At 38.4% G+C, this 14,626-nt stretch overlaps 1 protein-coding gene across 4 annotated transcripts in view; it reads left to right on the plus strand.

Moving 5' to 3' along the window:
- Nucleotides 1–14,126, plus strand: part of STAM (signal transducing adaptor molecule) — an 84,490-nt gene extending 70,364 nt beyond the window's left edge. The window contains exons 14-16 of one of the 4 annotated variants that reach the window (XM_030940989.1): nt 35–41; nt 11,606–11,680; nt 13,489–14,126. In XM_030940989.1, the coding sequence (XP_030796849.1) occupies nt 35–41; nt 11,606–11,680; nt 13,489–13,521 (115 nt within the window). In that variant the 3' untranslated portion in view covers nt 13,522–14,126. Of the gene's footprint in view, nt 1–34; nt 1,410–11,605; nt 12,062–13,488 lie in introns of those variants that run through there. The other 3 variants (XM_030940988.1, XM_010354749.2, XM_010354750.2) reach the window with 3 other exon arrangements.
- The last annotated feature ends 500 nt before the right edge of the window (nt 14,127–14,626 follow it).

Below are 14,626 nucleotides of genomic sequence, written 5' to 3' on the forward strand. Positions count from 1 at the left end.
TATTGATCTAATGAGTGCTTTTCTTCCTCCACAGTACAATGGTGAGTTCCGTTCAAGGAAACACGTATCCCAGCCAGGCGCCGGTATATAGTCCTCCTCCTACCGCTACTGTTGCTGCAGCAACTGCCGATGTCACTCTGTACCAGAATGCAGGACCTAGTATGTCCCAGGTGCCAAACTATAACTTAACCTCATCAACCCTGCCTCAGCCTGGAGGCAGCCAACAGCCACCTCAGCCACAGCAACCGTATTCTCAGAAGGCTCTGCTATAGGACCCGGTGTTCCACTTGGTGGCAGATGCCTGCTAAATGCCACTGACAATGTTATGAGATTCATTACTCTCTTAAGATGTGTTTATCCTCAGCTTATAGGAATCTCTCCAGGTCAACAAGTTCAAATATTCAAGAAGGTAGAACTCTCTTCAATTTACACTGACTTTTTTTAGAGGTTCTTCCCCCACCCCCAGAGGAATGAAACTACTTACAACATTTAATTCCTTTCATAATATGAAAGAATTGATACAAGGCTATTTGTCTCGTAAACCTGGTCTGCAGAAAGTCAAACTTACGAAAACTGTTGTGGCAAATGTTATGTACATATATTGATATGTAACTGCATTAGTGGCCATTTTGAATCACAGTGGTGATCATGTGAATATATTTAACACTGTGTTAAATTAATTTACATTGCTATTTTATTTTAATCATAAACAGCTACCATGTTTCTTAATGTTTTGTGTAAATTTAAGGTAATTATACTATCCTTTTAAACTGCAAGAAAACAAAGTTGTAGCGTATTTACCTGAAGGCGCATTATGTTGTCATGTGTTTCAGTTTCACATTAAACTGAACCTTTTACTAATTGTGAGCTAAAGATACATATATAAATACACATGTCTTTCTGTAGCCTCTGCATACTACTAGCTGTCATCACACCAGCGTACAGTAGCTAAATTTTTGGTGCAATTATAGCAAATGATAATGTTCCCTTTTGAACTTTTACATTTTGGCATGACATTTCAGAATACTGTGAGACCATGAGACAAAATTGAGAACGATCACATTCTTTATTTCTTATTTTTAAAGAAATGATGTTGGTTTACCTTTTCCTAGTTGAAGATAGTAATTAGGTTTCTAAGCTGTATACTGTGTTTATTGGTGGCAGTGACACCAAAGATAGAGGCAATGGATAGAAATTTTTAAACTGGAAAGAAAACCTGAATTACACTACATTTTTGAAGTCTCTTGTAATTATTTGGGATATCAACAAAATTTGATTCATCTGTCTAATGCCATTGCTAGTCTTTTAAATATGTCTTTTAACACATTGTATCCTCTAATTCTTCATTAAAATGGAAATAAGTAGATGTTTCAAAGTAATCTATATTCCTGGCTTTGCTTAATGGTTTATATATTTATTGTTATCTTTCAAACTGGATTTTTGGGTTGCTCTTTCTGGTCTTTTAAAATTCGAATGGAATTATTTTGGCTTCCTACTTGGGAATATTTTCGAATGAATGCGTTTCTTTTAATTCATGCGAAAAATGTTTTCCACTGACATTGTAATCTTAAATATTTACAGTTTCCCTGGTTGGGCTATACTATTATTTTAACACTATTTAAAACAACTGAAAAGTTTGAGTTGAATATCATATTTAATGAATTGATGTAACAGGTTTCATACTATAAATGAAAATTTGATGCTTATTTTCTAAGACTGTTGTAATCAGGTATCTTGTTTATTTTCTTTGAGAGAAGATTAAATCTTTGGCGAGTAATCTTAAGGGTGATTAATTTCACAGGCTCAGATTTAAAGCACCGTAGTTTTAAATCTGAGCCTGTGAAATTAGTCACCTGTAAGATTACTTAAGGGTAACTTAAGTGTTTCGCTCTAGTGTTGTGTTGCGATTTCCTGTGTTTAAAATATGTTGCCCTGCCCTGAAGTCAAATTTCATGTTTTAAAAACTAGAAGTTACTTTTTGATAAACATCAATCAGATTATAATCTTTTCCACTCCAATTTGAGTATTATGGTTTAACTGATACACTTTTCCCCAGTTTTTCTTTGTCTTTTGATAAATTCCTGTTTACCAATGTTAAATGTATCATTTTCCCATTTTAATTTTGATATCTTCCATGTTGAAAATCAATGACATAGTCTCTAATATGATTTTTTGCCCCATAAAAGTCAAATAACAGTAAATAGAGAAAACTACCCTCATTACAACCCACATACATTTTTCTTTACCTATTACATTACGAGGCTTGTAAAGGTTTAAATGATGAGTACTTTAAAACTGTTACTGTATGAGTTTATGCCTTCCTGTTATTAAAAATGAAAATACCAGGGGGAAAATCTCCAATGAAAGTCAAGCACTGGCTTGTCTTTCAAATGACACGATGACGGTAGAAATAGGAGGGGGCCAGTTAGGATCATGAATGACTTTAAGTTCTGAAACCTGCAAATCTTGCACTTTCAAGAAATCTTTCATTAATAGCTGTCCTTATTTTGAGGGAATAGAATAATTTATAAAATGAACTAACTGTAACATAGGCCGGACGCGGTGGCTCACACCTATAATCCCAGCACTTTGGGAGGCTGTAGTGGGTGGATCATTTGAGGTCAGGAGTTCGAGACCAGCCTGACCAACATGGTGAAACCCCATCTCTACAAAACTACAAAAATTAGCCAGGCATGGTGGCAGACACCTGTAATCCCAGCTACTCAGGAGGCCGAGGTGAGATAATTGCTTGAACCTGGCAGACAGAGGTTGCAGTGAGATGAGATCACGCCACTGCATTCCATCCTGGGAGGCAGAACGAGAAATAAATAACTGTAATGTAAACTTCTGTGAAGCAAATTTTATTTCTCTTTTTTTTTTTTAAAATAAAATTTGAGGTTGATTTTCTATAAAATAGTGACACGTAAATGGAAAAAATCTAATCCAGTTAACAATCTAGCATATATAGCCAACAGGCCCATGGCCTGTGATGTTATACCAGTGCCCTGAACCTGTAAGAGGATTTTGAATGCGTACCTAATGGGACTTTACAGCCTCTTCTAACTCTGTTTTTCTCCCTCACTGTTACTTATCTTCCCTACGCAGCGAGGGACCTTTTTATGTGCCTACAGATTCCTTTTTTCATGTACTTCTGGCGTTTTGTTTCTATACCTCATAGTTTTTGTATTTAAAATGCTTAATAGACCAGTATCTTTCTTCTCTGATAACAGCTTTCCTATGCGGTATGTATAATTCAGTTTTAAAACATCTTTTTTCCAAAGCTTCAAGTTGATATAAGACAAATTAGCACCCTACACGATAAACTATGCAACTATAAAAATTATGGAAATTATTTTCCAAAACGAGATTTATTGGTATAATTGCTCAAATTTTCATCTGTTTAATATACATTAAAGTCACTATTTTCTTTTCTCATGTATTTTCTTGGTTTATTTTCCAGTTGCAATAATTACAGCTTGCCTTCTGTTACATCATTTTTAAAATATTTAATAACAAAGTTATAGTTTAAATTTTTCACTTGTATCATTTTCCTTTTTTTTCTTTTTTCTTTTGGATTAACTGCTTGTACCCCTTAGAATAAAATATATAGAAGAAACTTACCTATTTTCTCAAAGGCCTTATATTCAATTATCTTTTATTTTAGAATCATGATTCCATTAAGTGTTCTTGTCAAGTACCTAGATTGTTTTCTGTATTCTTTATACTGACATGCCCAGTACACCCCCATGTTTTTAAGCAAAGCTGCCTTCATTGTATTATATGTATTCTTTCTTAGAACGGTCTTCTTTCGAAATTACTTAGTCCTTGGTAGTATCTTTTTCTGAAAATTTCCAGGCTTCAGAAATTCTCTTCTCTATGACATTCTAGAACACTTTAAATCTCAGTATTTAAAATTTTAGATTTCCTTGATGAACACAATTGAACATTTTATTGGTGCTAACTTGTGGCCAAACTGCACTTTGCCAATTATCTGATTCCCTGGCTTCTGCTAACACTTAACCACTGTCATTACTGTCTTTTTGCTGCTACTGTTAGACCTAGAATTTCTCATAATAAATTATTAAGAGTCAGTAAACCCCTGGATAAAAGCAAAAGGGACTGATTTTAATGGTCTTTTAGTGGTCAGAGACTTAAAAACAAAAAGTCTTTTCTGTTTTACAGAAGAGTAGTATCCAAATTTTTTGATTAGATAACCCGATGAAAAACAAATTTTTTTAGTGTGTAGCCTTAAAAATATGTACATTTATTTAGTCACAAATTTTACAAGTTCTGTACTAATGCATATTGTACATTATGAAACACAGCAAAAAATAGAAATCTTAAAAGGATGAGATAAAAAGTTATTAATAGAAATTTAAATATTTTCTTTTTATGTGGTAGTGGTTTGTTTTCTCTGTACCCTAGAATGTATGAACCTGGTTTGGAGACCACTTGGTTAAGAGGCTAAGATTAAACAGGCAGGGGATGTAGAATGTTAAGTAAGTTTGTCCCTTGAAGTAAATATCTGTTAATATAAGTGGCACTTTCTCAAAAAATTGTTGAGAAATTTTCATACTTACAGAAAGATTGGAAGAGTGATAACACTGAACATCTAATTACTATTCATCTAGATTTGCTAATCATTAAAAATTTGCCACGTTTGTTTTATCTCCTTGTGTATGTTTATATATGCACGTGTGTGTGTATATATATATAGACGTGTTCATATGTGTATACACACGTACTTTATTGTGTGAACTGACACGTTATAAACATTGTAAACCGTATTTCTAAGTTCTTCGTCTTGTATCTTGTAAGGATTTGGACAGTTTCCCACATAACCTAAACCATTTTCACATCTAAGAAAATTAACAGTAATTCTGTAATATGTTGTTATTGAATGTCCCTCAAACTGTCTTTTATAGATATGTAATATTTTAAGTCCAGGATCCATTCCAAGAATATATAACCATACTTCTAATGTCCTTTGCTTCTCTACTAATATGGGTTAATCTTGTCATCTCCCCCAGTGCTCCATGACATTGACTTTTTAAACACTCCTGCCAGTTGTCTCGTAGAATTTCTTACGTTCCGGATTTCTAACTTGATGCTCTGTTCTCATTGCCTCGACTCTATTCCTTATTCCTAAAAGAATTACAATCAGAACCATGTGAGTTCTGGTTAGAGGTAACGAAATTAAATTTTTCAGGCTGGCATCGGAAGCTGCACACATAAAGGAACGTTGCTAACCCTAACATGTGAGGGCCTGTATCCTCAGGCCATTGATGCTGCTGTGGCTCAGTATAGTTTCATGTTCTTCATCTTGAATTGCATTCAGAGTAGCTGATGAAAATTTGCGCTCTTTCCTCATTCAAACCCAAGTCAGCTTTTCTCCATTTATTCAATACCCACCTTATTCACTCAGGATGGCTTTTAGGTAACTCTAGAAATGTAACCAGCAAACAGAGTTCTCTGTTTTTAGATGCAAACATTTTGGCATGTTTGTTTTAAAAGACTTCTCATGACCCTAGTCATAACCTTCTGTTAAAATATGGAAATCACTGAAGGAGAGGGAAAGTCCTTTCTTTTTAAAAGTTATCATTGTTACTTATTTTCCTCAAATTGGTAACTAAATTGGAAGCAGATTGAATAAAATATATAACCACAGTCAATTTTGAAACACACGCACATTACAGTAACGTATGCCATCAACTTATTAAAGAGCTAGTTTGGGACTTGTTTCAGTTGGTTAATGTCATTTAAAAAATAGAATAAATGTTTGTAATCAGTTGTTTCTGTGGCAGGATACATCAAGTTTCTTAACTGCAGGGTAATCACATTATCTTGTTACTTTAGGAAAAGGTACGCTGTATCAACAGTTAAGAATGTTTTTGGTTAATTATAGGTGATACTGTCTGTTAGCCAGGTTAAGATGCCAAATAGAAAAATTTATGTGAGACGTCCATGTATGGTTATTTTTCTCTGAACCAAAAATGGAAAAAAAAAATCTGTTTACTGTTTCAGAATTTGTTTCTATTTCTCCAGAGAAAAGAAGGGTGTGATATAAGTATCTGTGATATTCTGTAATTTAAAAACATAATACGCTGTAAAGGAGTGGCTGAAAATGACTGAAGAAGTTGTAATCAGGAATACAGGTAAATTCACTTAGAGGAACCATTATAACAAGTTCATTTCTGTAAAAGGTGGATGGCTCCTGACAAAATGGTTTCATTAATTTGTATTGTAAATGTATCATACTTTGTGACTACATGGATTTCTTTTAAAGAAAGGGATGGAGAGTGGTAATGGTATTTGGGGTTGAAGATAAGAATAAGAACTCAATTAAGTTGTAGGAATTTACTCGTCCATTCTGCTATTAAGTGGAAATTTCAGTTCATGGCTTTAGGAATTCAGAGAACTAGATTTTAATCCAGATATATCTTTTGTCGAAAGAATATCTTGGTAGATATGCGATTTGGGGCAGCTCCATGTATATTTCTGGGTCGCCTACTTATTTATGCATTGTAGGGCTAATGTAACATGATCTTTTCTGGCTTGTATAAATTTTCTGTTTCATATCTACCTCTGCCTACCTTAAATATCCCTGCCATTCAGCCTGAATAGTTTACCTATGACACTGAATGGACGTGGATACCATGGTACTGAAACTTGGGCGCATGATTTCTAGCATGTAGTTATAGCAGTGTACTTTCTGCACGTAACCTGGGGGTACTTTATTTCCATTAGTATCTGGTGAGGGGTGAGCCTTTTGTTCTGAGTGATCTTTTTTTTTTTTTTTTTTTTGGAGACAGAGTCTTGCTCTGTCACCGGGCTGGAGTGCAGTGGCCACAATTCAACTCACTGCAAGCTCCGCCTCCCGGGTTCACGCCATTCTGCCTCAGCCTCCCGAGTAGCTGGGACTACAGGCGCCCGCCGCCTCGCCCGGCTAGTTTTTTTTTTGTATTTTTTAGTAGAGACGGGGTTTCACTGTGTTAGCCAGGATGGTCTCGATCTCGACCTCGTGATCCACCCGCCTTGGCCTCCCAAAGTGCTGGGATTACAGGCTTGAGCCACCGCGCCCAGCCGACTGTTCTGAGTGATCTTACCAGGAACATCTGCATTCCAAGTAGAAGCAATTCAGTCATTAACTTTCACTGGTGTTGATTTGAAAAAATAAAAATAAATAGTTGAAACTCTGGGACATACACTGTATTTGTATACTGCTTCAAACTAAAGGAGATAAGTAGCATCAGACTACATGAAATTTTATTCTTGATGTTCTTGTACGCAAAGTGGCATCTTAGTCTTGGTGAACTGAAAACGATAGTGTCGCCAGTATACTACACTTGCCGTTCTTTAGCTGTTGTATTGCTGAGATGCCAGAGTACTATGGAAACTAGTAGTTTCCATCTTTTGTGCTGGCTAAAATTGTCTACCAAGTAAGGTGCAAAATCAGTGATTTTTTTTGTTTTTCATCACAAATATTTGGCTTAGAAAAATGCCATTATATACTGCTTAGTTACAAGTTATTAATATAAATAAGTATTAAAGTAGACATTAAATTCAAGGAAAGTTGATTTGTTTTTAAAATCGGCTTTTTTCTGGTGTTGTCAGTTACATTTATCTATTGTTTTATATAGTTTCATAAAACAATTCCAAGAATAAAAAATACTTGTTTTTCAGTATTTGCACTTTATAAGATTAGATACCATGCTGGCATCTAAAAAGCTTTCCTAAAAGTATATATTATTTAATGAAATCTGATGAAGAAGTTGGGGCTTACTTCAAGTACTAAGTAAACTGGATAAGGCTTTTATACTTGTTGAGGGGGAAAGACAAACTTTTCCAGTTGTTTATCAGATTGTGTTGTCTCCCTTTGTAAACAGGTACATTTTAAAATCTTTTTTGCTGTCTTTTGCTCATGTTTTATAAGGATGGTCACAGAAAGGAATATTGGTTGGGCTCTACCAAAAAACAAGTAAAAAAGAATTCTCAGAGTAAATACTAATTCTGTGTTTATACAACTAATGCCTTTTTCTTTCTTTTAAAAAAAGCCACTTAGATTCTAATAGATTTTAATTTTAGTGAAGTATTTTAATATCAAAACATCAGAACAGTCTCATTTCATTCAGGTGGTTGCTGAATATTAATTTACATGGGATGTGGAGGCAGACAGTCAAATGGATTCTTTTCAGGTTAAGTTAAATAAGCATTCGATGTGGAAAGACCTAGTAGTTAGAATAGAATTACATTAGACTACGAGTTAAATTCCTGTGCTTTTGCTTCCTTCATTAAGCTACGTGGTAGAGTATTTCTACTTTTCTTCTTGCCTCTCTTGTATTTGAAAAAGAATAATTTTCTTAAGGTCTTTAGCACGATGGAAGCAAATTCCATTTTTATTTTAACTTTTCACCAACATTTGTAGATATTTAACTGTGCTGCTTTGTATATTTGAAAGGCAAAAAAAGCCTCCAGATTTTTATTTGTCAGAGCATATTTGTTGAAACATGATTTTGTTTATGCTTGCAGTGGGGAAAATTTAAAATGGAATAAGTGCCTGGTTTATGCTGAATGTTTTATGTACGTAGTGATTTAAAATGGTCTCAGGATATTTTTCAAAGTTTAAACGAAGGCCGTGGTGTTAAAAGCTGAAGGAGCGGTGTGTAGGTAATATGTCTTAGTAGTTTTGTCACAAGTCAATATTTTGAGATTAAAACTTTGAAGTGCTAGTGGTCATTTTTGACCAAGCGGTAAACATCACTAAATTAAAATTGGGTAGCATTATCTAAATTACTGTTTAATGTCTTTTGAAAATGACATTTCTAAATATGAATTCATGGCTTATTAATCAAATGCCATTTATAACTCGTTTGTTTCTAGATGTTTATTCCAAGAGCTGTCATTTGAGAAATGTAAAATGCTATACAGAATGCTTAAAATCAAGAGAACTCTGAACATTGGGGGTGGTTTCTAGCAGATACCTCTTGGATATTGGACTTTAATTGCTATAATTTTGATGAAATGATGCTCATAATAGAATGCAGTGAATCCTGTTGTTAATGCACACTTGCCTTCAGAAAATCAGAATGCTCTGCAAAATTGCACAATAAAGAGGCCTTAGGATGTATGGGGAAAACTGGGTTAGAGGCTCAACATCCAAAAACTTCAGCAGTGACATACCCGACAATAAAGATAGGACCCTACTAAGAGCAGCACAGTTTGACACATGTTAAATGGTTAATAAATGTGGCGCTTTACCTTGGAAAAGACCTGAAGTGTGCCTGTAAAAGTGGGTATAGGAAGGGTTGCAGCTCGTGAGTTAAGGTGAAGCTGTGGAAGGAGAGTCAAGTGGAATCAGAGGGTGAGTTCTAATCCCAGTTAAGTGTGACTCAGCACTTGCAGTGAATGGAGGCTGCCCACTTGTGTTCTGTGTGTTGTGATGCTAGGTGTGGTTTTCCACATTTCACCTAGCGTTGCTCCTGGATGAAACCATGCATAAGCAAATTGTGAAATTTGTGTTCTGCTCTTATTATTCCTTGGTTTAGTAATTTCCCGGAACAAGTTTGTGTTTTCCAAACAAATGTGATATCAATATTGACTTTAAAAGACATTTCATGGTGGAGAATAGGTGGCTATTTACCATTTATGTCTACCAAGAAATATACTCTTTCTACTTCTAAATGAGTAAGAATTGTGGACAACATCTAAGATACAAAACTCCTTCTTGGCCGGGCACGGTGGCTCAAGCCTGTAATCCCAGCACTTTGGGAGGCCGAGACGGGCGGATCACGAGGTCAGGAGATCGAGACCATCTTGGCTAACACAGTGAAACCCCGTCTCTACTAAAAAATACAAAAAACTAGCTGGGCGAGGTGGCGGGCCCCTGTAGTCCCAGCTACTCCGGAGGCTGAGGCAGGAGAATGGCAGGAACCCGGGAGGCAGAACTTGCAGTGAGCCGAGATCCGACCACTGCACTCCAGCCTGGGCGACAGAGCGAGACTCTGACTCAAAAAAAAAAAAAAAAAAAAAAAAAAAACTCCTTCTTCCTCCTTACCAGATCAGAAATGATCCCAAATGAACGTGTAAACACATTTAGATTCAAATAGTTATTTTATATGTTCTGCTTAAAATGCTTAAAATCCATGGGAAATTAAATGCCCTATAAACCCAGTAAGAAAACACAAAATACATCAAACTCGTGAGAAAGTATGTACCCTACAATCCCGCCTCTCCCAAAAAAACAAGGAAAGAAAAGAAAAGGATAAACATCACTCTTTGAGATAAGTGGTCACAGCCTTTGTGTCCTTAATTTATTTTTGTTTATTAACTGTTGATGGTTTGGTCTTTATTTGCTTAAGTGTTTACACTATTTTCAAGATACACTAACTGCCTTCTTAGGTTTTACATTTCACAGCACTAAATATGGCAGGCATTTATTTAAATATTTAAGTACCTTTAGAAATCAGAAAACTTGAACCCAGGTCTTTTTATAAATTCATTTTGATATCAACATGTAAACTTACTGGAAAATGAACAGTAGGGAAACATAGCAATGAGTCCACTCGTGTTAAAATTTAATTGTTACACCATATGTTATAAGGTCTTTTGCACAAGTCCTCCCTCATTTACATGTTCCACAAGCTCATTTGTAACATAGTAAGTTCTAGGAAACATTTTAGAACAATGCTGAATTTGGTGAGTGGGATGCCAGGCTGGGGTCTAAACCCCAATTAACCTATGATATAACCAGAATGTAGCGTGGCGTTACTGGTGTGTCTGACTCATATCCCGTGAGTGCTTTATGGGAGGGTGCACCAAGTCCAAGGACGATTGCCAGGGGCGCATCTCCTAGTGGCCATCCGTAGGTTCTGAGGCTCCTCCACCTTCCCAGAAGCGATGGGGCTTCTCATCGCTACCCTCAGAATACCCGCTATAGGCCAGTGTGCTGTCGTCCTTTTTGGGAGTCCCAGAGATAAATCTACCTGCCTTCTTTCCTCTTTGACAACTTTACCTGATCCATGGAAAGACTAAAGACAATTTCGCAGCCCCTCCTTTTCTCTCTCTGAAGCAACGTTCTGTGGTTTTTCTAGTGGATTGAAGGCCGAACTGAAACAGATAGAGGCCATAGGTAGGCTAATTTGATACCTGTTTATCATGATAATCCTTAAATGTGTTACTTTTTCTGAGCAGCTACACCTTGTATATCCACCCGAGGAATCCAAAGCCCTACACCCATCCTTAGAGGCAGTTGAGCAACCAGTTATTGGAGCAGGGCCCTTGGTGAGGAGCGGGACAGGAGAAAGGAAGGTGGTCATTTTCTTTGCCCCTAAACGCCTCATTAGACAATCTTCATTGAATGCTCTCTCAGGGTTTCAAAGTCAATGCTCATTTCGTTATGATTTTCATTTCCTTATGATTCCAGCAATTTTATGGCATGTTATATCTTAATTCTGCTGTAGGAAGCACCAAGGTAAACTAGGTAAACCTTTGCCCTGTCTTGCTTGTCATTCTTAACTGGGGGAAAATGCAAATATACAAAAGAATAAGTATAACTAATCAGGAAAATATATTCTGTTTTCTTCTGGACATTTATGAATTGGAAAAGAGCCTGATGAGAAAAGAGATCTTCGCTTTCCTGCTTCGCTGTCCAACCGTCCCTCGAGTGAAATGGGAAGCAAGGGTAGGTGGGATGGCATGGGACAGACTGGGGAAGAGGAACTCCCATTGCCCAGGAGGGGCCTTGGTCTTGGGGGATTCTCCATGTGTGTGGTCATTTCTTAAAGACTGCAGTGCTATAGCTTCCCAAAACTTTCAGGAAATAAGATTACCCTGTGTGATTCAAATTGACAAAATAGTAAAGAAGGAACCACAGTAGGAGATGGGTACGTTAAAGCTGGGGTTAAGCACTGCTGGCTCAGCCAGATCAGTCTGACATGTTTTATTTGGCCTGCAGCGTTAAAAAATGTTTTTTCAATAGATGGTATTTTATGTCTAGGTGATTTCCCACCAAAAATAGACTTTGGGCTCCTTGAAAAATCCCAGATCTAGGCCAGGCGTGGTGGCTCACGCCTGTAATCCCAGCACTTTGGGAGGCCTGGGCGGGTGGATCACGGGATCAGGAGATCGAGGTCATCCTGGCTAACACGGTGAAACCCTGTCTACTAAAACTACAAAATATTAGCTGGGCTTGGTGGTGGCTGCCTGTAGTCCCAGCTACTCGGGAGGCTGAGGCAGGAGAATGGCATGAACCTGGGAGGTGGAGCTTGCAGTGAGCCAAGATCACGCCACTGTACTCCCGCCTGGGTGACAGAGCGAGGCTCAGTCTCAAAAAAAAAAAAAAAAAAAAAATCCCAGATCCAAAAACATGAAGCCTGCATTCCCACAACTATCCATGCTGTCTCCAGCTTGCTACTGAGCCCTCCCAACTGTTGGGGAGAATCAGAGATGGACTCTTGTCAAAGCAGTAAAGAGACATTTATTATTATTATTAGAGATGGAGTTTCACTCTTGTTACCCAGGCTGGAGTGCAATGGCACCACCTCGGCTCACTGCAACCTCCGCCTCCCGGGTTCAAGCGATTTTCCTGCTTCAGCCTCCTGAGTGGCTGGGATTACAGGCACATACCACCATGTCCAGCTAATTTTTTTGTATATTTAGTAAGAGACGGAGTTTCTCCATGTTCGTCAGGCTGGCCTCAAACTTCTGACCTCAGGTGATCCGCCTGCCTCAGCCTCCCAAAGTGTTGGGATTACAGGCGTGGGCCACCGCACCCGGCCTGAGAGATTTTACACAGAAACTATTGCAATAGGGAAAAGAGACTTGCGTCCAGAACTGGGCTCAGTGGAATACAGTAAAGACAGATGGGGACTTACAACCAAGGGTGGTGGGCAGTAGTCCATAGGTGGAAAATCACTAAGAAGAGACCTCGGGGATAGAGAGGATTCTTGCTAAGAGCAGGCCGGGGTGATCAGCTAGCCAGGGTGGAGGACGAGGGCTTTGATCAGATCTCAAGGGCAGGAGGACTTCTCTCTAAACTGACTTAACAGGATTCTTGCTAAAACCGGGCTGTGCAGGCCTGATAAGGACGGTGGCCAAGATCGAAGCCTGAGAAGAGGTTTTAGAGGTCAAGGAGAGCATCTTGCCGCCACTTCACTTTTGCCTGACCCAGGGGATATTTGAAGCATTGTTTCCTGCTTTAAAGAGAGGGTGGATCTAAGACCTCACTGTTCATTTGGACTATTGAGCACTTGGAATGGGCTGGTGCAATTGAGGGACTGAATTTTAAATCTGATTTCATTTGAATTAATTTAAATTTAAAAACCAGCAGTGTAAGCTATTTTGTAAGCTGTTTTGGTGGGACTGTATTTCACGGTAACCATTGCATCCATAAAATAGTATTGTAGTGTATGCACTTTTCACTTTTTTTAATATGGCTGCTAGAAAATTTAACATTACACACATGGTTCACATTCTGTTTCTCTTGGACAGTGCTGGACTGTGGCTTCTAGGACCTGGCCGTGAGCCTAAAGAATGTGTCTTCGGCAGACAGACTCTGGAGTGGGTCCCCATGAGCCCTTCCTTGTGATGTTCAGACCTTTATTTAATTCCCTTTCTTCGAGTATGGGCAGGACATGTGACTTGCTGAAAACCAATAGACTATGGCAAATGTGATGGGCCATCACTCCTTGCTGACATTATTACGTCATGGTTTTGCTGGCAGGCTGAGCTTGGAAGCAGACCCTTCCCAAGACGAGCCTCCAGAGGAGAACTCAGCCCTGGCCAACACTCTCATTACAGCCTTGAAGAGGACTCAGCTAAGCCCTGTCCAGATTCCTGGCCAGCAGAAACTGTGAGATAATCAGTGTAGGTGGTTTTAAGCCATTAAATGTGTAGTAATTTGTTATGCAGCAAGAGAAAACATGTGGCCCAGAAGGGTTGGGGCACATGGAGAACTATAGTAATCCAGCAAGAGGACGGTGCAGGATGGGAGGAGGGTGAGGACCGAAAAACTATCCATTGGATACTGTGCTCACCACCCAGGTGATGAAATAATGTACACCAAACCCCTGACACAATTTACCCAGGTAACAGAACTGCATATGTACTCCCGAACTTGAAATAGTTGGGAGGAAGGCTGGGCGCAGTGGCTCATGCCTGGAATCCCAGCACTTTGGCAGGTCAAAGTGGGAGGATCACCTGAGGCCAGGAGTTCAAGACCAGCTTGGCCAATATGGCGAAACCCTATCTCTACTACAAATACAAAAATTAGCCAGGCACAGTGGTGCACACCTGTAATCCCAGCTACTCGGGAGGGTAAGGCAGGAGAGTCTCTTGAACTCGGGAGGTGGAAGTTGCAGTGAGCCAAGATCACACCACTGTACTCTAGCATGAGCGACAGAGTGAGACTCCATCGCAAAACAAAACAAAAAAAATGTTGGGAGGAAAAAGGAAGTAATCTAGCCAAAGGGAAATCTGCCGATGAGAGTGAATCTTAGTTGGTGTCACTTAAGTATCCCATGAACAAGCTGTTTCTCAGGTGCTGACCGATGCGGCTTTGGTGCTGATTAGCTGACTGTCCTTGGTGATGATTACTTGCATCCTACGTTGGTCTGCTTCAGGGAGAGGA

This window comes from Rhinopithecus roxellana, chromosome 11 (genome assembly GCF_007565055.1).
Source record: "Rhinopithecus roxellana isolate Shanxi Qingling chromosome 11, ASM756505v1, whole genome shotgun sequence".
Lineage (NCBI taxonomy): Eukaryota > Metazoa > Chordata > Mammalia > Primates > Cercopithecidae > Rhinopithecus > Rhinopithecus roxellana.